The sequence below is a fragment of the Schistocerca nitens genome, chromosome 2 (assembly GCF_023898315.1).
Source record: "Schistocerca nitens isolate TAMUIC-IGC-003100 chromosome 2, iqSchNite1.1, whole genome shotgun sequence".
Classification (NCBI taxonomy): Eukaryota; Metazoa; Arthropoda; class Insecta; order Orthoptera; family Acrididae; genus Schistocerca; species Schistocerca nitens.
The window spans coordinates 1,098,422,448-1,098,447,184 of record NC_064615.1 but is presented as its reverse complement, the minus strand read 5'-3'; the positions used below and the strand labels follow the sequence as shown (position 1 = coordinate 1,098,447,184).

Below are 24,737 nucleotides of genomic sequence, written 5' to 3'. Positions count from 1 at the left end.
ATGTAATAATAAGATAACTGTTTCTCAAATCAAGAATGATGAATCGTGAGCTCGGGGTGTTTTTAATCATACTTGTTTTGCAGCAGGAACCATTTTGTTTTTGCTAATATTTTAATGAGTTGCATGCTATTTGGAAGAGTAGGCAGTCAAACATATTTTAAAATTTCCTTATTTTTTTTAAAAAAAAACCAATTAATTCATTATCTTCAGCTATTGTGAAATGTTTCCAGTTACTTTATTAACGTATCACATTACGTATTCATTAACAGATTAAATCCTGTTGTATGTTTACATAATTTGAAAAGTGAAATTTTATAATTATCTAAATATTTTTCAGTTGTGTACGAGGGGCCGTGTACATGTATTTAAGTACCTAGAGAATCAAGCGTACAAAGGTGATAAGAGAAAGGGCCTGCTGACTGACGATATCAGGAAGTTGCAGCAAAAAGTTGGCTACTTGTCAGATTCTCGCCTCTCAAATGGATTTTCTGATTTAAGGCAACGCCGTTATAATGTAGATAGTGGCTACAGCACAAGTGATGGAGGATCTGATAAACGATGGTCCCAGGAAATAGTGAGTAATGTTAAAATGTTGATCTTTCTTTTAGGATAAAAACCTTAAAATTACTAATCATTTTTATCTTAAGGAGTTAAAATTGCTTATACATTAGTTACTTTGATTTGATCAATTTTTGTTTCAGATTGTTGAGGAGGAGTGTGATAAAAGTAAAGGCCTGTGGTCTCGCGCAGATAGTCTTCCAATACCTGTAAAACGCCGTGATACCAATGGTAGCTGTAGTGGTACATCCACGCCTTCTACCATCAGCCCAGGTGATAACATCAATCTTGAGGAGGAATTCAGCAAGGTTAGTGTTAATGAGGAGCTTCTCACTTGACTTAATGCCCGTTTATTAAGTTGTTATAAATATAGTAGTAATTCTCAGAGCAAAAACACACAAATTGTACTCGTCTTATCATGACATTAAATGAGGACTAGATAATTATTTTGCCTACAAAAATGAGAGAGACAGGTGAGATATGCAATGTTTTAAAATGAAGAAACAATTGTTTTTCTGCTGAAAATGTATTCTTTATCCTGGAAACAAAAAAGGCAAATTGAAATGGTACCCACAAAATAATTTTTCATAATTTTAGGGTAACGTGAACTGATTATATGATACAAAAAGAAAATGTAAGAGAAATTAGAGAAATGCAGCAGAGGACTAATTTGAATTAAGAATTTTAATAATAACTTCAGATTTTTTTGCAGATCATGCAACTGTCTATAAAGAAGTACCTCTGCACAAGCATTCAATCAGATCTTGGTAAGATTTCAAAGTGGTAAAAAGACTGACAAATTTCTTTAGATGTTCACAAATGTAAAATTGTGCATTTCTTTTAATAAAAAGAATGTAGTATCCTATGACTGCAATGTCAGTCAGTTGCAACTGCAATTGGTCAGTTTCTATAGATATCTAGGAGTAATAAGAATTTGTAGGAATATTAAATGGAGTGATCACATAGGCTCAGTTGAAGTAGGTAGTAGACTTCAGTTCATTGGTAAGATACAGTGAAAAATCAATCAACTTACGGAGAAGGCGTGACTCATCCTAGAATATTGCTGAAGTGTATGAGACCCACCTTATAGTACTAAAACAGGATGTGCAATGAATACAAAGAAGGGGAACACCAATGGTCACAAGTTTGGTTGACCCATTGGCGAGTGCTGCATATATTCTAGAACAGTGGAACTTATAGACACTTGAAGATACGCAAAAACTGTCCAGTGGAAAGCTTCTTACAAAGTTTCAAGAACCAGTATTAAGTGATGAATCTAGGAACACACTGTGAACTTCTACACATCAAACCATAGGAGCGATGGAAACGAGATTAAACCGATTCAACATGCACAGCACCATTTAAGCAATTATTCTTCTTGCACTCCATATGTAAATGGAATGCTAAGAAGCCTTAATATGTGGCACAATGCAAAATACTCCCTGTCATGCTCTAAACAATGGGTTTAAATTGTAGATGTGGATGTAAATATGTAGAAAGTGAGGTAACTTGTGTACTGTTACAGAACTGGTGGATTTCCTCGATTACTGTCTGGCCGGCCTGTGTGCTTCATCTAATTAGAGTTTTGATTTGTAATTGTGTTTGAAGAAACTATCAATCTATCTATATTAATTTGCAATGTTTGATTTAAAATAGCACAACATGGCAGCACCACGAAGTCCCTTGCTTTCAGTGCTTTTGTGTCAACAGCTATAAAACCTGCAAATATTCTGGCTACTGTGCGTAGACCCTGTAATCAACTTCTCAACTTGAAAGCACCATGCAGTGTATCAGTGGTTTAAACCTTCATAGATCAGAAATTTCTCTACATTGAATGGTTACATGGGTTTCAATCTTTATGCAAGTTTCTTACATTTTTATGCTTTTTCCTGGCTCCAGCCTTCTCTGTACCTCATTAGCATTTTCCTTTATCATTTTTGTGACATTTATCAAAAAAAAATCTGTTGTAAATCTTAATTTTCACACATTTGATACCACAAAATAGCGCAATTGGAGAATATGAGTGAAGCGCTGGTAGACCAAAGCTATGAAACATGTCTGGCCAGCTCATTATCAGTTAGTAAGAGCATTACTTGCAAAAGGCAAGAGTCTGGCAAGAGTCCAGAGCCAGCACACAGTCTTGATCTCTGTTGAAGTTTTTTTAGTGAATTTTTTTTAAAATTTTTGGTACACCACCAATAATATGGAAAAACCATCTATTTTTTAAAATTATTTATGTGAAAGTGCTGTGAAAACAATATCCGTAACCCAATAACTGCCTTTTTTTCACAGAATGTTTCTGTCTGTGATGAATTAGAAAGGAGAAAGACAGACAAAGTTCAGAGTGATAAAGAAGAGGGCAAAAATCTTGCTAAAGATGGTGTAAAACCAATGACTGGGAGGTAAGAATTTTCGGCAGTGCATGAATGAGCAGCTGGCAGCATGGAAGTATGGTGGTGGTCTCAATGTAGTAGTTGCTGCAGTTCCATTTCCTACAGTTGGAATATTCAACAATTTAATCATGTTGTGCACGTAGTTTGCTTCTTGTATCACACTGTTTGTTGTTACGCATGCATTACTACATATTTCTGTATCTATTTATGTTTTAATAATACATTTCATATTATAATTTGTAAGATGTCTGTTTATTGCTTACTGTAAAATGTTCCTTCAGTCCTTTCTGTCCTTTATACTTTTTATTGACGTACTGAAAGTTACTACTACTGTGTTGTCACTTACATCCATTAGTTCATTGTCATACCTGTACTGACATAGAGCAGATTTAGAGCACACCGCTAACTTTTAATTTAATACACAGTGATCTATTATCTATTCTGTTTTCTTACTATTAAACAGAGTGACATTCAAAGCTTGGAAAATGTTCAGCCTACGCAGAAACTTAGTACAGTTTTTCTTTAATGTTTTCTGGCATTGTTAAGTCGTTTTATTAACCTTAGATGTTTCTTAAGTAATGGCTGTTGTTGCTTTGTAAGAATTCCTTTCTTTTGACATATTACACGTGCAGTTGTATTGTTTTCTCCCCCCCCCCTTTTTTTTTTTTTTTTACTGGCAGTAATTTTGATTTCCTGTTCCCATAATATTATTTAGTAGTCTTTATTAATTATTTTAAACATTTGGTGTCCAAAATGTACAATATTGTGTTGGAAATTCAGTTTGTGATATGTCATCATGAGAATTGTATTATGAAGTGATGAGTCATGCTATATGATAAGATGATAATATTAACATTTAAAACATTCAAGAATATTTGAGAAGACTCAGTATCTTCATGACAACATTCTGTGAGTTGCTTTTACATTGATACTTCACACACAGTATTTCTGTGTTACACAAAGACATTAATAATACAACTGTGAATTATGTTGTTTTTATGCAGTGTGCAGCAAAATAATCAATCAACCTTTACATACAAAATTTTCTCATAAACACTTCATTTTTTTCAATAGTAAAGGTGGAACTAGATCTGTATGTCACATGATATTCACTTATAATAATTCAACAATTCAGAAGCGTGTTGTTTTGGGTATGTATCTAAACTGTTGATGTATATTGTATAAATTTGATGACATTGATGTTGGAAAAAGACATTAATTATTAGAACATAATTTATATACGTACTATTATTAATTTTTAAACTAGTAGTTGCAAATACTTTAACTGATATTTCAGTGATATTTTGGTGGTGGGCTTTCAGTCTTTTCTTTTCCCTCCACTTCACTACCTTTATGCCTATTTTTGTGTGTAACAGCTCCTTATATAGTGAAGTATTGACTGTTTAAAATAGCTGGATAATTAATTTAACATGATGTGGAATGTTATCTATCAACCATTAGCCTGTTGCCCTAATCACAGAAACAATACTGAAAAAAGACAGCAACATATTTCATTGACCACAAGAAAATTGGACTATCATTTCGAGTTTACTGCTTGCACCTTCTGCAGCTGTTACACAAAATTTCTCATTTCAGAATAAGTGAAGAAATTTGTGATGAACATCACTGAGTTAATCTCTTGTGATTGGGTGCTACTCATCTAAGATTTGTAGCATTACTTGTAGTGTTAATGTCTTAACAAACTGATATGCACAATACCTCAAGATAAGTACCTCACATGCTCCACCTCTATAGCAGTCACTAGTTCAACATAACACTCTCTCATACTAACGAGTTTACCCATGACACTCACTTGCTCTCCCAGTAGCAAAGGCCACACTAGTGATCAACATGTCACTCAAACAAAGCTGCCAAATTCACAAAAAGTAAAGCCGACTTATGTATATTGTCTATAAAGTGGGATATATTCAGTACCACAAAGAGTTACTATTGCTTTTGTTATGGCATGGCATATATAATGTCACTGTTTGTTTAATTCTTGTTGTCTGAATGGCACTAGAATGCAATACATCATACAGCATTGTATGTGTGGCAGCATGCAGCTTCAGAAATATATACCACGACAGTGTGACTTGTGTGTGTGTGTGTGTGTGTGTGTATGTGTGTGTGTGTGTTAGTTTATTTGTTTTCTGTCTACCGGCCCCTTCCATTTCCTATCCCTGCGTCACATTCAGTGTACACTGCTCCCCACTGGCTCCAACAACCGTGCATCGCATTGCCTGCCTAGCCCATGTACTTACTACCTCTCCTACAGTTGTTTGTGTATATACTCTTAGAGATTTTATGACTCCTGTAAGCAGCAAGAAAACAAAATTTTTACATTTGCCAATGAAAACAAAAAGAGTGGATATTCTACACTATTTATTTGGGTTTTAAGAATAATAACAGTCTGTGACATAAAAGAATATTATAGAACATCCACACCATTATTTTTCAGTGATAAATATGAAATTTTTCCATAAATCTGCCACAGAAGAATCCAAAGACAGAGATTTGTGTAGAATAATCAACTTGTAAATAAATTAGCTTCACTTGTCTATGGGCTTTGCGGGAATTGAAATAATGTAGTGAATATTTGAGGTAGAAGACATCTTAACGTGAGTTTCATAGGAGCAAGATTAAACAACATTGCAGTGAGCAATTAAGTACATCAACAATTTATCTTCTCTGTGTTTTTGAAATGCATTCCTCAATGTATGACTGTTGGGTGGATAATAAAGCATTAGACTTCTTAATTGGAAGATAATTTTTTTTATTATTATTTTGCACTGCTTGAATTCAGCCGTGGTTTACAGTGTGATGGTGAATGCGTACAGTGCAACCATACGCCATTTGATAATTACTTTGTTTTATGTTTTATTCATTTATTAACAGCTTAATACAAAACCTTAAGAAAAGTAGATAGCACATCAAAAATGTGAGACCTATGTGGTATATTTAGATACAAATAAGGTAGTGAAGGTAAATTCTGCTGCTAAGATACTTGATGTATGGATGCGTGAATTTCAGCTTCTCCAACATTTTTAGAAGCTCTTAATATATACACTTAAAGATCAGTGTGTAAACTTTTTTTTTTATCATTGCAATACTATTTGATCAGTCTAATGTATGAAGTTTGATTTCAGTGGCACTAACAAAATGGTGACAAATGGTCCTGCCCAGTCGCCATCCACAGATGTCATTGTCAACGGCAGTGGTGCAGTTGAAGACAAGCGGCCATTGGATCACATACAGACATACAGGTCTGAATACTGCTGAAACCTCTTATCCTCTTTTAAATGTTTTGTAATGATACTCTTTTTCATGTCACTAACTAATGTACTTTGGGTTTGTAGGACATGCAGTAGTGTCCTGTTTGGATTAACTTGCAGACTGCATTTAAGAACTTGTAATTTAGTAATTTGTATCAATGTGTCATCAGAAACAACATAAAAAGTTTCGCTGAGATGGTATCTTCTTTAGCATTAACACACTTTGGATTTATATCTTACAAGTTTTATTCATATTTCTGAAATAACTTGTTTGACATCGATTTGCAGGGAATACAAGGAAGCCCTCAGGCAACAGCGAGCTCTGGATGGGCTGACTGTGTATCGACCACGTGTTCCTGGAGAAGGTGGGCTGCAGCCATTAAACAACATGAATCAGGTTGGCACACAGTTAATGTGACCTGTTGTCAGGACATTAATAGTGTCTTGAAAAAGAATAAGCAGAACAAATTCCGTAAACTGTAAAAATTTAACTTTCTCACAGGATAAAACTGCGACTGGCCTGGGGCTCAAACCTGGACAGTTGCCTTAGGTGGACACTGACCTTACCAACTTAGCTCCCTCTACCTGGAGAGCTCATACAGCAACAGCACTGCCCACATAATGCATTGGCCTAGGTTTGGGTTCTGGGACAGGTGCACAGTTTTAACATTTCAAGAAGTCTCTCAATAATACAGACTATGCCCTTGAGTGAAAGACTCAGTAAAACAATAGCCATCATTTCATTTATTTAATTCACTTAGGTCATTATTATTATTATTATTATTATTAACATCATTATTATTTACAGATGATGTCTCAATAGTCAATACATCACCATCCAAAGTTTACAGAAAACCTTGGCTGAACAATACACACGTACCCCCAGTTGTGATGCTGTTAGCTTGGGGGAGGCTTAAATCCTCCAACAGCCAATTGGATTATAGTTTTGTAAGTGGTGGGTGTGACGAGAGAGCCTCCAAAACAAGATTAAGTGCTTTCTCTGAAAACTACTTGGAACATATGTCATTCAGAAGTAAAGGAGACCAATCACACACACACACACACACACACACACACACACACACACTTACCTTGACCACCCTAAATAACTGTTTGTCCAGATGCAAATTACAAAATGTTTCAAGCAAATGATCCTTAGCCAGCAGGGGGACATCAATCAGCATGATAGCCTTCATTGAAGCTTTGTTTTTTACAAAGATATGAACAGCAGTATGGCTTTTTTAAATGGCACCCTGTTTTATTTATTCGGTATTTCATTTCTTCTCCTAAAGACCTATTCAAAAATCTTTCACAGTATACCATTCACTGAAAAACGACGTTATTAATTACATAACACAACATTGACTTTGAGCCTGGGATCACAAACTCGTCCACTTGCTGGAATTGTCAGAAAACAAATGAAAACTAAGTAAAAATATTATACAAAATTGACTTCGACTGTCCTGTATCATTGCCCAGGAGTAGAACATTCAAAGGTGCTTAAAGTGGTGACCCTGGACACCGATATACTGGTTCACTTGTTGAATGAGAGAATTATTTACTGCTTCCAGTGTTGCCTGCTGAAGAGAATTACAAGCAAGCATGATATGTTCCTGTGTGTCCTTTGGAGTTGGAATATCACAGTAGACGTCTTTAATGTATCACCAAAGAAAAAAGTCCAGAGGATTTAAATCAGGAGACGTAGCAGGCCAAGTAACTGTTCCTCCTTGACCAATTCACCTGGTAGGATACCTTCAGTCCAGAACACGACGTGCACGCAAGGCATTATGTGCTGGACATCCATCATTTTGATACCACATAAGCATTCTGGTTCTTAGCGACATTTCATCCAGAAGAGGAGGAAGAATTTGTCTGCGGAAGTTGGCACACGCTGTGCTGTTTGGACTACAATTAATGAAGTAAGGACCAATAATTGTAGTACCAAGCATCCCATACCAGATGTTAACTCTCCATTGACGCTGATGTTCCACCTGTCTAATCCATCGTGGGTTGTTGCTGGACCAATAATGCATGTTCCTTGTATGTACCTGCTCTTTGTTTGAGAAGGAACATTCAATGATTAATAGAACATTGGAGAAGTAGTTTGGGTTGGTGAGGATTTGCTGCTGTGCCCATTGACAGAACGGTACACAATCCTGGAAATCATTCCCATGCAATTCTTGATGCAGGTGTACATAGTAAGGATGGAACCAGTGACGTTTAAAAATGTGATGTACACTGGTTTTAGGAGTGCTAGTCTTGTGTTCAAGCCGTTGTGTGCTCACGTGTGGATTCATAGCAAGGGAAGCAAGAACAATAAATTTGGCAGCTTTGTCTGTGTGAATGCTATGACGATTCCATTGTCGTGGGTTGAAACTTCTATTTCCCGAAGCATCGCAACAAGAAGAGAAAACATCTGTCAGGAAGGTGGGTTCTTGTCAGGATATCGCTCTCTGTACAGTTCCGCTGCCTGCGTAGCATTTTGCTTACCTTCAACAACAGCAATAAAAGAAACGTTATGTTGATGCAGTTTGTAGGAAGGACAGCCTTTACTGTATGCCTACTCTACACAACAGTATTTAAAACGAGTAAACTATTGTACTAAATGTACCCCTACAAAAGAAAACAGTATTGCAATTATTGTTCTGCTAACTTACATTCCCCATAGATGGGTAGCATTTCTACCTTCTCTTCATTGGTGTACATTCTACTCACACATCTCTTCAACTGACAATGTTGACGGAATGATGGGTGTCCATTCTACTTATGTTTAAATTTGTTTTCTGTTAACATCAGCACATGGATGTGTTCCATTACCCCGAGTACCTGCACTAAGCACTGGGAGTGTCAACATCAGTAGTGTGTTATTTAATTAATAACGTTGTGTTTCAGTGAACAGTACACTGTGATACATTTTTGAATAGGTCTTTAGGAGAGGAAATGAATTATGACAAAAATATATTAGATGTAGTGGCAACAAATAGACCTGATCTTTTTGAGTATGTCCACATTGAAACTGGTACTATCAACCATGACACAGTTATACCAACAATAATTATCAAAGTAAAAAGGGCAACTACAACAAGTAAAAAGGGTTACACATTCAGTAAACTAGAGGAAGTAATGTCAGATTACAAGGAGGATTTTGATTTATCAGATCAAACTAGGGAGAACTTGAAACATTAGCTCTGGGACATTAACATGGAGGTGAGCTGCAGATACTGTCCAGACACTTGCATTGATATGGGCATCAAAATTGACATTAGAAAAACAAAAATGGTGGTGCTGAACTCAATTTTCAACTCCCCCAGGGGGCTCACCACTCTTTGGTAGGTTCGTGCTTGGTTGCCTTGGGACCCCAGCTTTTGCAGCATTTTCTTCCCTTTCATTCTGCATGTCTGTCCTCTTGCTATTCTTTTTCCCCTCCCTTGGGGAACATGTCTCGAATGTTATTGGGAATATTCTGCATTCTGTCGCTGACGTATGAACAGTCCCTCCTTTGTTATTCACTCCCTTTTCCTTTCTTTGTTTCTCTTCTTCTCTCATTCCTCCGCTTTGGCGTTTGAGGATCCTCTTTTTTTCTTCTTCCCTTCTGTGCACTACCGAAGGCCGGCCCACACATCTGACACAACAGTTGACTGGGTAACACATAATTCCCAGCCCCGGGTTGACAGATAGGGTTCACACGTACCCCCTGGTACAAACCAGACCCAGGGATAGGCGATTGCCTGAGCTGTAACCTTCCCAAATTGCTGATGGGTCCCTTTGTCAGGTGTTTGGGAGGTGTGACCTGAGATATGAACAATCACCTAAGGCTGATGCGCCCCCTTGTGAAGGCGGCTCCCAGTTGAAAGGAGCGTGCCCTCGGAGATGCTGACAATCAAAGGGGATTTCCTTGTGATAAGTCAATCATCTTCCCACTCAACTTCTACAAAACATACACGTAATTATGCTAATGATTCAAAGACCCTTCCCGCTGCATCCCGGTTTATCATGGTCTCACGTATGGAAGACGGTCAGTCCTTCACTACGGTAAATCCATTTATTATTCAGAAGGCTGTTGATGCAATTGCTGGCCCTGTGAAATCCTGCTCTGATTTACGGAATAAATCCTACTCTCGTTTACGGAATGGCACTTTGCTTTTGGAGAACGCTTGTGATTCTCGAGCACAACTACCACTTGCTGCCTCACTTCCCCACGGTTACCCTGTTCATGTCAAGGCCCATAGAACTTTGAATTCTTCCGGTGGTGTAATTTACACCAGGCTACTCGACGGTCTAACCGAGGCCGAAATCTAATCTTACCTCTCTGATCAGGGTGTCATTGCTGTCCATTGTGTACTGAAAAAGGTTGATTTCTCCTTAGTGCTCAGCTGCACTCTCTTTCTCACCTTTGATAGAGAGGTGCTTCCGTCCAAGCTCAAAGCAGGCTATGAAACATTCCGAACCTGATGTGCTGTTACCAGTGTCATAGTTTCAACCACACTAGAACATCTTGTCGACACCCAGCCAAATGTGTCACCTGTGGTAGGGATGCACATGAGGGCGATTGTCCAGCTCCTTCTCCCCACTGTATCAACTGCAATGGCAGCCGTGCCGCCTCCTCTCGGGATTGTCCCATGTATCTTGATGAGTGGGCTGTTCAAAAGATCCGGGTAAAGGAAATGGTGTCTTACCCAGTCGCTCACAAGTTACTGGCTAGTCCCAAAACCTGCGTTTTCTTGTCTGGTATCTATAGTTTTGTTCTTGTTACCCCTTGCTTCATGAAGGACATGGCCACGCAGACATGTGACCCCAAATTCACCTCTGTGGTTGTGAAATTTCCCATTGTCAAGGCAGCATCGCCATCCCCCTGCCCTACTGTGCAAAAAGTCGTCAAACTCCCACCTCAAGGGGTGAAGCCACCAGCTACACAAGCGGTAGGCCGGAAAGGACAGAAGGAGTACTCCCATGAAGACTTCCTCTGTCCTTCCAGCCAAACAACACCTGAGTCGTCCTTTAACTGGAAGGGCTTGAAGAAGTCCACAAAAGGCAAATGGTCTTCCCCTTCGCCAACTCAAAGGTCCTCATCGACTGTGTCACCATGTGGTACCCTAGCCTGGCTGGCCTCTGTATCCCCGGTGCAGACCACCAACAGTTTTTCAACGTTGGACTCCACTGACTGACCGACCAAACAAGCACGCCAATGCTTCTGTGGACCCCATGGAGCAGGATACTCCTGCTTCTGTGCCCTGTAGTAGTAACTCTACACCGGCCCGGCTGTCACTCGGTGGCCACTGAATTGGCAGCCCTACATCTCTTCCTCCTCATGCCTGTCCTCCAATGGAATGTTCACAGGATTGGGTCCCACAATCCCCTTGTACTCTGCCTTCGGAAAATGAAATTGTGCCCTCACGACTACTTTGAGCTTTCACATTACTTACCGATTCCTTTTTGACCTTCCCATTGAGGTCGGCATTCCATCTCGTGGGGGTGTCATGCTGCTCATACAGGATGTCATCCATAATCAACCCATCTCCATGACCACCCATCTTCAAGCTGTTGCTGTTCACCTTTTCCTTCCCTGCCTGACTTTTTCCCTCTGTACCATTTATGTCCCTTGGTCATTCGGTGTCACCAGGGCAGACTTCCTTCAGCTTATTGTGCAGCTACTTCCCCCATTTTTGCTACTCGGTGACTTCAATGCACATCATCCCCTTTGGTGTTCTCCCATGATCTGTCAGAGAGGTGCCCTCTTGGCTGACCTTCTTAACCAATTTAACCTCTTCTGCCTTAACACAGGAGCACCCACTTTCCTTTCCGACTCTTCGCACACCTATTCCCCTTTGGACCTATCCTTTTGCACTGCCCAGCTTGCCAATCGTCTTGAGTGGTCTGTTCTTTCTGAGACCTACTTGAACAACCATTTCCCATGTGCTCTCCGTTTGCTGACTCCTGCACCATCCACGTGCACACCCAAATGGCAGCTTACTAAGGCTGACTGGCAGCTTTACTCCTCTCTGGTGACCTTCGAAGAACAAGATTTCCCTTGTTGTGATGACCAGGTGGACTATCTGACCAACGTTATCCTTACTGCTACAGAACGTTCCATTCCTCGCACTTCCTCTTTAACACATCATGTTCCTGTCCCTGGTGGTCTGAGGCATGCTGCGATGCAATTCGCACATGGAGATGTGCTCTCCATGGTTTTAACCATCATCCTATGATGGCAAACTGCATTCATTGTAAACAGATATGTGCAAAATGTTGTCGCATTCTTTGGGGTAACAAACGAGCTAGCTGGCTGTCATTCACTAGTTCTTTTAACAGTTCCACCCCTTCTTCTGTCGTACAGGCCAACCTCAGGCGGTTTTCTGGGATCGATATCCATTCCCCCATTTCCGGCCTCAGAGCAGCAGCCGTTATTATCAGCTGTCTCCGACACCTTGGGCCAACATTTTGTGGAAGTTTCGAGCTCTTCCTACTATCACCATGCTTCCCTCCATTGGAAACAAGTAAGTAGGCTCGGGAAATACCCTTCTCTTCTCTGATTCGTGAGTGCTACAATGCCACCTTTACTATGAGGGAGCTCAATCATGCTCTCAGTTCATCCCAGTCCTCCGCCCCAGGGCCATACACCATCCACATCCACATTCAGATTTTGCGGCACTATTCTCTTGCGGGCAAGCACTTTCTGCTTAACACGTACAATGGCATCTGGGCAATGGGCACATTTCCTGGACGTTGGCATGAACCCACCGTCATGCCCGTACTTCAGCTTGGCAAGGACAAAAACCTTCCTTTTAGCTACTGTCCTCCATCTCTCTTACCAACGGTGTTTGCAGGGTGATGGAACATATGATTCATGCCCAGCTGGTATGGTGGCTCGAGTCTCTCAATTTACTGACGAATGCATAGTGTGGATTTCGAGCACGGCATTCTGCAGTCAACCATCTCGTTACTTTGTCCACTTGCGTCATGAATGGCATTCTGCGGAAATCCCAGACTGTGGCCATGTTTTTCGATTTGGAGAAAGCCTACGACACATGCTGGAGAACTGGTATCCTCCGTACTCTTTACACTTGGGGCTTCCATGGCCGCTAGCCCTGTTTCCTCCAGGCATTTTTAAAAGATAGAGTTTTCAGGGTGCATGTGGGTTCTGCCCTGTTGGACACCTTTATCCAGGAAAACGGTGTGGCTCAGGGTTCTGTCCTGAGTGTTGTCCTCTTTGTTGTTGCCACTGACCATATCATGGACTGTGTCCCACCAGGCATCTCTGGCTTCCTTTTTGTTGATGATTTTGCCATTTATTGCAGTTCTCCACTTACCTGTCTCACTTAGTGGCGTCTTCAGTGATGTCTTGATCATCTTTACTACTGGAGCATTGACAATGGCTTTCGCTTTTCCACTGACAAAACCGTCTATGAATTTCTGGCGACACGAGTGGTTTCTCCCACCATCTTTACATCTTGGGCCTGTTGCCCTTCCATTCGTTGAAACTGTGAAATTCCTGGGGCTCATGCTCGATAGGAAACTCCCTTGGGCCTCCCATGTGTCTTACCTGGCAGCCCGCTGTACACTGTTCCTCTGTCCTACGTGTCCTCAATGGTACTTCCTGGGGTGCCGATCGAACCACCCTCCTCCATTTTTACCAGTCCCTTGTCTGTTCAAAATTCAACTATGGATGCTTTATTTATGTGTCTTCATGCCCATCCCTCTTACGCCATCTCAACACTATCCACCATCTTGGCATCCATTTGGCCACAGGCGCCTTTTATACCAGCCCGGTTGAGAGTCTGTATGCTGAAGCTGCTGAACCATCACTATCCTACCATTGTGACTTTCTCCTCAGCAGGTATGCATGCCATTTGTCTGCCATGCGTGGCCACCCATTGTATGCCTCCTTCTTTGATGATTCGTTTGATCGTGAATATGGGGCTCGTCCTTCTTTTCTGTTACCTCCTGAAGCCCACTTTCGACATTTGCTACAGCGGCTTAACTTAACACTACCTGTGCCTTTCCCGGTGGGTGTGAGCCCTTCACCGTCTTGGCTTCAGGAAATGGCCCATGTTAACCTTGGACGTCATTCGCTACCTAATGACACTACTCCAGCCTCAGTCTATCGCCTTCAGTTTCATGACCCCTGCATGGAACTTCGTGATAGTACCTTTGTATTCACTGATGGCTCTCAGACTGACTGTGGGATCGGGTGTACCTTTGTCATTGGCGCCTTTGTCTTTCAATATTAGCTTCAGACACACTCCTCAGTATTTACAGCCGAGCTTTTCGCCTTGTATCAGGCCATGGATTACATCCAGCAACATAGGCTTTTCAATTGTGTCCTCTGTTCAGACTAACTCAGTGCTCCTAAAAGTCTTTGTGTGCTGTAAACTGCCCATTCGTTAGTGCAGCGGGTCCAGGAAAACTGTCAACTGCTCACTCTTGGTGGAGCCAGTATGATGTTTCTGTTTGTTCCTGGTCATGTCGGTATGCCAGGAAATGAGGCTGCTGACACTGCTGCCAAAGCTGCAGTCCTAGTACCTCAGCCTGCGAGTACTTATGTTCCCTTCGATGATCTCTGTGTTGCTGTCTGTGAGTAGGTGGTGTCCCTTTGGCATCAGCAATGGTTGTCCCTTCACAGGAATAAGCTCCAGTTCATTAAGCCTCTCCCAGTGGCTTGGATGACCTTCTCTCAGATCTTCCGTGAATTTCAGCTTCTCCAACATTTTTAGAAGCTCTTAATATATACACTTAAAGATCAGTGTGTAAACTTTTTTTTTTATCATTGCAATACTATTTGATCAGTCTAATGTATGAAGTTTGATTTCAGTGGCACTAACAAAATGGTGACAAATGGTCCTGCCCAGTCGCCATCCACAGATGTCATTGTCAACGGCAGTGGTGCAGTTGAAGACAAGCGGCCATTGTAACTCAACTGTGTATTGGTCACTGCCTTCTTAGCCATCGTCATTTGCTAAGTTGTGCTACCCCACCACTTTGTACACATTCTGCCCAAGTTTTAACTGTCTGCCACTTCCTGACGGAATGTCCATTGTTTAACCTTTTATGTTCCCATTTGAGTTTGTAGTCTGAGTTATCAGCCGTTGTAGCAAATGTTGCGCAGGCTGTTGACCACGTTTTACTTTTTATCTGCCAAAGCAGTATGTCGAAGGCCATTTAATTTTTAGTTTTTGACCTCTTTGTCTGTATGGTGTCTTTTTTAACCCTTTTTCCACATGCCTGTTTTTAGCAGTCTTCTATTATGTCAATTGGGACTGATGTATAATCTTTTTTAACACCTCTCTGTCTTCGTGTTCTATAGTTTTGACTTGGACACATATGACCCCAGTTGTTTTTGCACCCTAAAGCACAACAAAATCAAACCAATCAATTTTCAAGTATCCCTTCACAAAGGAAGATGCAGGAGTACTATACCAGTTCAATTACTTCCTATTTCATTGAGATTTGTGTGTTTTAAATTCTTCTAACATATCCTGAACTTACATGTGATGAGGTATCTCAAATAGAAAGACCCCATGTATTCCAACCAATGTTGTAATATGTCTTGCACCAGTTGAGGTGAAATGAGAACACAGCCCACATAATCAACGTAGCACAGTTTTATTGAAAAGAATATAAACCAGAATGGTGTTCTGTTAGAGAAAACCTCAGTACTACAATGGGTTGTGAAAGTTCATGTTCAACACAGAATTTATACAGGTCTGAATTTAGGATGAAGGCGATAATGATGAAACATTCAAGGCTTAATATGCACTCAGAAGTAAAACAAAATAATGTTGTGAAGGTGTATGGCCAGTAACAAGTTCCTGGTTGTCCCCTAAGCAGTAGCCAAGTCCTGGGGAGGGTAAAGGGCAGACACTGGCAGTTCCGTTGATAAGTGGTGGCTGGGGCAGCAGTGTATCGTACATGGTGAAGGTTCCAATCAAGACTCTGATTGATGGACTGTAGATTCAGTCACTGCCTGGCCCAGAGCTCGAGAGGAGGCAGCCACATAGGGATACTGGATGAACTATTTGTGACTCTGTGGCCCGCATGAGCAAATAGGTCCATGGGGCCAGTGCCCTCTACAAGCGCTGACGCTACCACTCGCTGGTCTAGCCAGCATACGTGATTGAAGTTCTGTCTTCGTCTGGTGTAACTCCTCCTGGGTTTGGCTTCTTACATGCCACAGGTGTAAGAGAGGTCATACGTTTGTGGGATGAATGGCCCATACATCACACATTGATTCCAAAAACATAGCTAAAGTGACACCTATTGCCCCATTTATGTGATATCCTGGAAACCATGGCTCAATGCAGTCAGCTTGATCAGTAAGCTGTGACTACCATAAAACATTTGTCTCAGTACCATATCAAAAGAGCAATCATTTTGGGGGCAGAAAACAAAAATTGTGACTGGTTTAAAGATTTATTGATATGAAGGATGCAGCATATTTCCTTTGATGGCGAATCTTCAAAAGAAGTAAAAATAACGTCATGTATGTCCCAGGTGTGTGTACTGGAACCCTTTCTGTTTAATGCACTGGCAGACAGTATTGGTGGTAGCCTCAGTCTTTTTACAGGTGATGCATTATCTATAATTATGTATGATCTGGAAAAAAAAACTCTTCAAAGTACACTCAGATATTCTTAATATTTCAAAGTGATACCAAGATTAAATGTAAATGTTGTGTGACTAGGGCCTCTGTCGGGTAGACCGTTTGCCAGGTGCAAGTCTTTTGATTTGACGCCACTTCACCGACTTGTGCGTCGATGGAGGTGAAATGATGATGATTAGGACAACACAACACACAGTCCCTGAGTGGAGAAAATCTGTGATCTAGCCGGGAATCGAACCCAGGCCCTTAGGATTGACATTCTGTTGCGCTGACCCCTCAGCTACTGGGGGCGGACATACCAAGATATAAACAGTGGTTTGAAGTTCAGAAAAATAAAGTTGTCCGCTTCACGAAATGCAAAAATGTAGTTTCCTGTGACTACAGTCTGCAATATTCTCAATTACAATTGGTCAGCTGTTACAAATGCTTGATTTAACAATTTGCAGGGATGTGAAATGGAACGATCACATAAACTCAGTCATAAATAAAACAGGTTGCAGACTTTGTTTCATTGGTAGGATACTGGGAAAATGGAGTCCATCTACAGAGGAGATGGTTTACATTATCCTAATTCGAAGGTTACTTTAGTGGATGTAGAACCCATATGCAATTGGTCTAACTGAAGATATTGAATTCTTACAACAAAGGACAGTGCAAAAGGTGACAGGATTCTTCAACTCACAGAAGAGTGCCAAGAAGTACTGAAAAACTTGAGTTAGCAGGCATTTTATTTTTTTTCCCTTCCCATCAGTCTTCTGACTGGTTTGATGTGATTCGGTTCACCACAAATTACTGTCTTGTGCTAAATTTTTCATCTCAGTGTAGCACTTACAACCTTCGTCCTCAATTATTTGCTGGATGTATTCCAATCTCTCTCTTCATCTACGGTTTTTGCCCTCTACAGCTCCCTCTAGGACCATGGAAGTCATTCCCTCATGTCTTAACAGATGTCCTATCATCCTGTCCCTTCTCCTTATCAGTGTTTTTCACATGTTCCTTCCCTCTCCAATTCTGTGCAGAACCTCCTCATTCCTTACCTTATCAGTCCACCTAATTTTCAACATTTGTCTGTAGCACCACATTTCAAATGCTTCGATTCTCTTCTGTTCCGGTTTTCCCACAGTCCATGTTTCACTAGCATACAGTGCTGTACTCCAGACGTACATTCTCAGATATTTCTTCCTCAAATTAAGACCACTATTTGATATTAGTAGACTTCTCTCGGCCAGGAATGCCCTTTTTTTCATTGCTAGTCTTCTTCTGATGTTCTCCTTGCTCCGTCCATCATGGATAATTTTACTGCCTAGGTAGCAGAATTCCTTAACTTCATCTACTTCGTGACCATCAATCCTGATGTTTTCTCGCTGTTCTCATTTCTAGTACCTTTGCATTTCTTCGATTTACTCTCAGTACATTCTCTGTACTCATTAGATTGTTCATTCCATTCAGCAGATCATATAATTTGTCTTCACTTTCACTCAAGATACCAATGTCACCGGCAAATAATATTGTTGATAGATATCCTTTCACCTTGCATTTTAATTCCACTCCTAAACCTTTCTTTTATTTCCATGATTGCTCCCTCGATGTACAGATTGAACAGTAAGGTCAAAAGGCTACATACTTGCTCTTACACTCTTTTTAATATGAGCACTTTGTTCTTGGTCATCAACTCTTATTATTCCCTCTTGGCTGTTGTACATATTGTATATAACCCGTCTCTACCTATAGCTTACCCCTACTTTTTTCAGAATTTCGAACATCTTGCACCATTTTACATTGTCGAACAATTTTTCCGGTCAACACATCCTATGAACGTGTCTTTAGCCTTGCTTTCATTATTAATTACAATGTCAGAATTGACTCTCTCATGCCTTTACCTTTCCTCAAGCCGAACTGATCGTCATCAAGCACATCCTCAATTTTCTTTTCCATTCTTCTGTACATTATTCTTGTTAGCAACTTGGATGCGTGAGCTGTTATGCTGATTATGTGATGATTCTCGCACTTGTCCGCTCTTGCCGTCTTCGGAATTGTGTGGATGATGCTTTTCTGAAAGTCAGATGGTATGTCGCCAGACTCATACATTCTACACACCAACGTGAATAGTCGTTTTGTTGCTACTTCCCCAACAATTTTAGAAATTCTGATGGAATGTTATCTATCCCTTCTGCCTTATTTGATATTAAGTCCTCCAAAGCTCTTTTAAACTCTGAATCTAATACTGGATCCCCTATCTCTTCTAATTCCACTCCTGTTTCTTCTTCTATCCCACCAGACAAATTTTATCCCTCGTAGTGGCTTTCAATGCATTCTTTCCACATATCAGCCGTATCCTCTGCATTTAACAGTGAAATTCCCATTGCACTCTTAATGTTACCACCCTTACTTTTAATATCACAGAAGGTTTTTTTGACTTTCTTGTATGCCGAGTCTGTCCTGCTGACAATCATTTCTTCTTGGATGTCTTCACATTTTTCTTAAAGCCGTTTCATTTTAACTTCCCTGCACTTCCTATTTATTTCATTCCTCAGTGACTTGTGCTTCTCTATTCCCGAATTACCTGGAACATTTTTGTACTTCCTCCTTTCATTGATCACTTGAAGTATTTCTTCTGTTACCCATAGTTTCGCCCTTCTTAGAGATGTCCATTCCTCTTCAACTGTACTGCCTACTGAGCTATTCCTTACTGCTGTATCTATAGCCTTAGAGAACTTCAAGCGTATCTCGTCATTCGTTAGGACTTCCGTATCCCACTTCTTTGCGTATTGATTCTTCCTGACTAATGTCTTAAACTTCAACCTCCTCTTCAACAGTACTATATTGTGATCTGAGTCTATATCTGCTCCTGGGTACACCTTACAATCCAGTATCTGATTTCAGAATCTCTGTCTGACCATGATGTAATCTAACTAAAATCTTCCTGTATCACTTGGCCTTTTCCAAGTATACCTCCTCCTCTTGTGATTCTTGAACAGTGTATTCGCTATTACTAGTCGAAACTTATTACCAAACTCAATTAGTGTTTCTCCTCTCTCATTCCTTGTCCGAAGCCCATATTCTCCTGTAACCTTTTCTTCTGCTCCTTCACCTTCAACTGCATTCCAGCCCCCCCAAGACTATTAGATTTTCATCCCCCTTTACATATTGCATTACCCTTTCAATATCCTCATACACTTTCTCCATCTCTTCATCTTCAGCTTGTGATGTCGGCATGTATACCTGAACTATCATTGTCGGTGTTGGTTTGCTGTTTATTTTGATAAGAATAACCCTGTCACTGAACTGTTCGCAGTAACACACTCTCTGTCCTATGTTCCTGTTCATAACGAATCCTACTCTTGTGATACCAATTTCTGCTGCTGTTATTATCCTATACTCATCTGACCAGAAGTCCTTGTCTTCTTTCCACTTCACTTCACTGACCCCTGCTATATTTAAACTGAGCCTTTGCATTTCCCTTTTCAGATTGCCTAGTTTCCCTACCACATTCAAGCTTCTGACATTCCACACCCCGACTCATAGAACGTTATCCTTTCGTTGATTATTCAATCTTTTTCTCATGGTAATCTCCCCCTTGGCAGTCCTCCCAGAGATCCGAATGGGGGACTACTCCGGAATCTTTTTCCAATGGGAAGATCATCATGACACTTCTTCAGTTACAAGCCACATGTCCTGCGGATACATGTTACGTGTCTTTAATGCAGTGATTTCCATTGCCTTCTGCATCCTCATGCTGTTGATCATTGCTGATTCTTCCGCCTTTGGGGGCAGTTTCCCACCCCTAGGACAAGAGTGCCCTGACCCTCTGTTCGCTCCTCCTCCCTCTTTGACAAGGCTGTTGGCAGAATGAGGGTGACTTCTTATGCCGGAAGTCTTGGGGCACCAATGCTGATTATTAATCAAAATTTAAGCAGCTGCAGGATTTGAATCGGGGACTGAAGACATTTTGATTATGAATCAAAGATGCTACCCATAGACCAAGGGTATATTTGAAGATAAATGTCAACTATCACACAAAAGTCTACTTACAAAGTTCCAAGAACCAATACAAAGTGAACAATCCACAAAAATACTACAACTGCCTGTATATAACTCCCACAGAAACTACAATGTTAGAATAGTTACAACAAGCACATAAGCATTTCATCAGTCGTTCTTCTGTCACTCCGTATGAATTGAAAAGAAAGAGACCCTAAAACAAGATACTGCGGCAAATATTCTTAGGTGTGCACTTCACAGCGACTTGTGTAGAGTGGATAAAGATGTAAAAGTGCAAACTAGATGAGCTAATTCTGTGTTTAAGCCACAAGGCTCATTTTCAGCAAGAGATAATCCAAATAACCACCAACTATTCAGATTTAGATTTCCCATTGTTTTCATTCTTTACTTGAGGTAAATGCTGGAATGGTTCCCTTGAGAAGTCACACACTGTCTTCCACCCAATCCTTACCTGTCTCATGCTTATGTTCTGTGTTGCTGTAGCAACATAATGTCGCAAACATGTAATTTGTGTTTTACTTTACATCTGCACCTACATCTATGCTCCACAAGCTATACTGTCGTGTGTGGCAGAGGCTACTTTGTGTACAACTATCACTTCCCCCCTTCCTGTTTCAGTTGTGAATGGTTCACAGGAAAAACAGTTGTTGGTAAGCCTCCATGTGAACTTGAATCTTTCTTATTTTATCTTCATGGTCTTTTGGTGGATATTTTTTTTCGTGGATACATGTAGGAGAAAACAAGATATTTGTTGACACTTTAGGAAATGTACACTCTCAAAAATTTGACAGTATACTACACTGTGATGCTGAATGCCTCTCATGCATTGTGTGCGACTTTAGTTGGTTGATTATGTCCATGATGCTTTCGTGTTTACTAACTGTACCTGTAACAAAACAAGCTGCTTTTTTTGAGATCTGTTTGCTCTACAATCCTGTCTGGTATAGATCCCTCACTGATGAGCAGTATTCAAGTATTTAAGGTTTTGCAAGCTACATCCTTTATTGGTGGACTAAATTTTCTGTGGACTCTTCCAGTGAATCTATCTGGCATCTGCCTTTATTGTGATTAGTTTTCTGTGGTTGTTCCTCTTTAAATCACTCTGTACACATACTCCTAAATATTTTATGGAAGTAACTGCTTCCACTGATAGTTCTGCAATTGTGCAGTTATACAATAATTTGTCCTCTTGTCTATGTATAGGCAGTGTATTACATTTGTTTATGTTGAGAGTCAAGTGCCACTATTGCACCATACACTGGTCCTCAGAAGGTCTTCCTGCATTTTGCTACAGTTTTCTGCATTGAGATTTCTATATATACAACAGCATCATCTGTGAAAAGCCTCATAGAACTTACAGCATTGTCTACTTTGTCATTTATGTGTATTATGAAAAGAAATGGCCCATAACACTCTCTTGTGGTATGGCCAAAGTTACTTTTATGTCTGGAGACTTCTCTCCATTGAGAATGACATGCTGTGTTCTGTTTGTTAGAAACTCTTCAATCAAATCACACAGTTGGTTGCTCATATTTTGATTATTAGATGGCAGTGTGGAACTGTATTGAACACGTTACTGAAGTCAAGGAACAAGGCATCTATCTAGGCACCTGTATCTACTGCTTTCAGGATCTCATGGGTGGAGACAGTGAGCTGGAATTCACATGATTCTTGTTTTCAGAACCCATGTTGATCCCTACAGAGATTTTCGTTCTCCAGAAATATCATAATGCACAAGCATGAAACATGTTCTAAAATTCTACAACAGATTGGACCCAGAGTTTTGTGCATGATTTTGACAACTCTCCTCGAAAATGGGAGTAATCTGTTCTTTTTTCCAATCATCAGGAACATCTCACTCCTTCAGAGACCTATTATAGATCGCTGCTAGAAGAGGAGCAACTTCTTTTACCTACTGTATGTAAAATCATACTGGTATCCTGTCAGGTTCAGCAGACTATCCCCTGTTGAGTGATTTAAGTTGATTTTGATCTCATGGTAACTTATTTTAACACTACAGTGCAATCTTTCTCTGTGAAATAATTTTGAAAACATGTTTTCATTATTTTGAACTCTTGTATCATCCTCCATTTCAATGCTATTATGGTCACAAAGTGTCTGGACAGACTACTTCTATCCTTTTACTAATTAAATGTAACACCAAAACTTCTTGGGATTTTCTGTCAAGTTAGTAAACAGTATTTCACTTCCAGAATCATTAAACCCTTCATGAATTGCTATCCTTAAGCTAATTTCAGCTGTGTTAATATTTCATTGATGTGAGGCTTTGAGCATTTGTAAATATGTGGTGAAGCTCTCTTTGCTTTTGTAGCAGCTTTCTAATGTGACTGTTGAACCCAGTGGGCCTTTTTCATCCCTCACAACCCTGGTAAGCACTTCCATGTGTATTTTACAATGCTCTTGAACTGTGTCTGTTGATACTCAGCATTGTTAGTGCTGGATCTCTAAGATAAACTGAACTCTGTTTCTTGCTAATCTTACTAAACAGAAAATTTTCCAACCTTTCTTGGTATTCCTATTTTATTTTCAGATTCTTTCACATTCAAACCTATCTTCCAATGTGGTGCCTGCCAGTGCCTCTCTCCCAACATCAGAACTCCACAGAAACTCTCCTGCATACTTAGCCACAGAGATTAGAACAGAAATCGAGGCATAATTTAAGATACATTTCAAAGCTTTTATATAGCAATAAATATATTTTTTCTTCCAGAATCCTTTGATGCTCTCCTGTACACCTAGAAGCATTACAATCCTAGGAGAAATGATATTTCAGAGAATGATGTCAAAAATGGCTTAGCTTATTCCATATAGATATTTTTAAACAGCTGCATATGACTGCAGTTTGTCACTTAGTGGCTGGCTGTAGTTATGTTCCTATATGTAACATATTTTCATGTTTTTTCTTTCTTATTTTATCTATGCAGGAGGAAGATCATACAAAGAATGAAGGGAACTTGCCAAATAATAAAATAGAAAGCCTGAAGAACCAAGACAGCTCCGTTAATAAGCGGCCAGTTCAGAAGGTTCCACCATCCAGGAATGGAGCAACAGTGACATTTCAGGATAATCGTGTTGGGCAGGGAGGAACTGTGTTAAATGGTACATGGAGTGATTATGGAGGAAAAAGTGTTGTGCAAGATACACAGGACACTTATTACATAAAACCAAACTCTCCCATCAAGACTTCAACCAGTATCACCCAAGTTCCTTCTTCAGCATCACCAGGCAGTCCTAGGTTGGTTACTACATCTTTAGGGTATGTTGGCAACATAGTTCCTGTTTCTACGAATCATCATAACAGATCAGCACCGACAGGAAATGGCAGTGGAAGCCCCAGGTCACCAAAAATAGGTACAAGTCGGACAGTCCCGTGGAACAGGGATGTGGCACCAGAGAAACTCAGTTTTACTATGAGGCGGGAATTTGACAAGGCTCGTGAAGAGGCAGAACTCATTGACCAGCTGAGGAGTGTAAGTATCTTGTAGATCAAACTCATTTTGGTTTCGTCATGAAATTGAAAACAGTTCTACAATTATTGCACAACAAAGCATGGATTTGTTGTGACAGAAATGGTGTGGTAATTTCATTGTAATAATATTATTCAGGGGAGCTGCAATTGTAAAAAAAAATTGTATTGTTGTAAATTAGTAATTTTAAATTAAGTATTCTTAGGAGAAAGTGTGTTACTTCTGTGGGAACTTAAACTCTGTGATAAACAAGAAAAAAATAATAGTACTAGTTTTAATAGTGGCCAATGACAAATAATGGTTATGTAGAAGTATATACAGTGTATTCCCCCTTTTCCGTGTTCCTTACACGCACACCCAAAGGATTTTCATTATAAAAAATGTCTGCTGAACATATTGCCGCCTGTTAGGAGGTGGCATCTTAAAA

At 40.1% G+C, this 24,737-nt stretch overlaps 1 protein-coding gene across 1 annotated transcript in view; it reads left to right on the top strand.

Annotated features, from left to right (window-relative positions):
• The window catches only part of LOC126235570 (leucine-rich repeat and calponin homology domain-containing protein), a 198,742-nt gene that overhangs the window by 131,182 nt on the left and 42,823 nt on the right, over window positions 1-24,737 (top strand). The window contains exons 8-13 of the mRNA XM_049944287.1: window positions 338-574; window positions 702-866; window positions 2,851-2,960; window positions 6,098-6,214; window positions 6,512-6,620; window positions 23,768-24,313. Of these exons, the coding sequence (XP_049800244.1) occupies window positions 338-574; window positions 702-866; window positions 2,851-2,960; window positions 6,098-6,214; window positions 6,512-6,620; window positions 23,768-24,313 (1,284 nt within the window). The remainder of the gene's footprint in view (window positions 1-337; window positions 575-701; window positions 867-2,850; window positions 2,961-6,097; window positions 6,215-6,511; window positions 6,621-23,767; window positions 24,314-24,737) is intronic.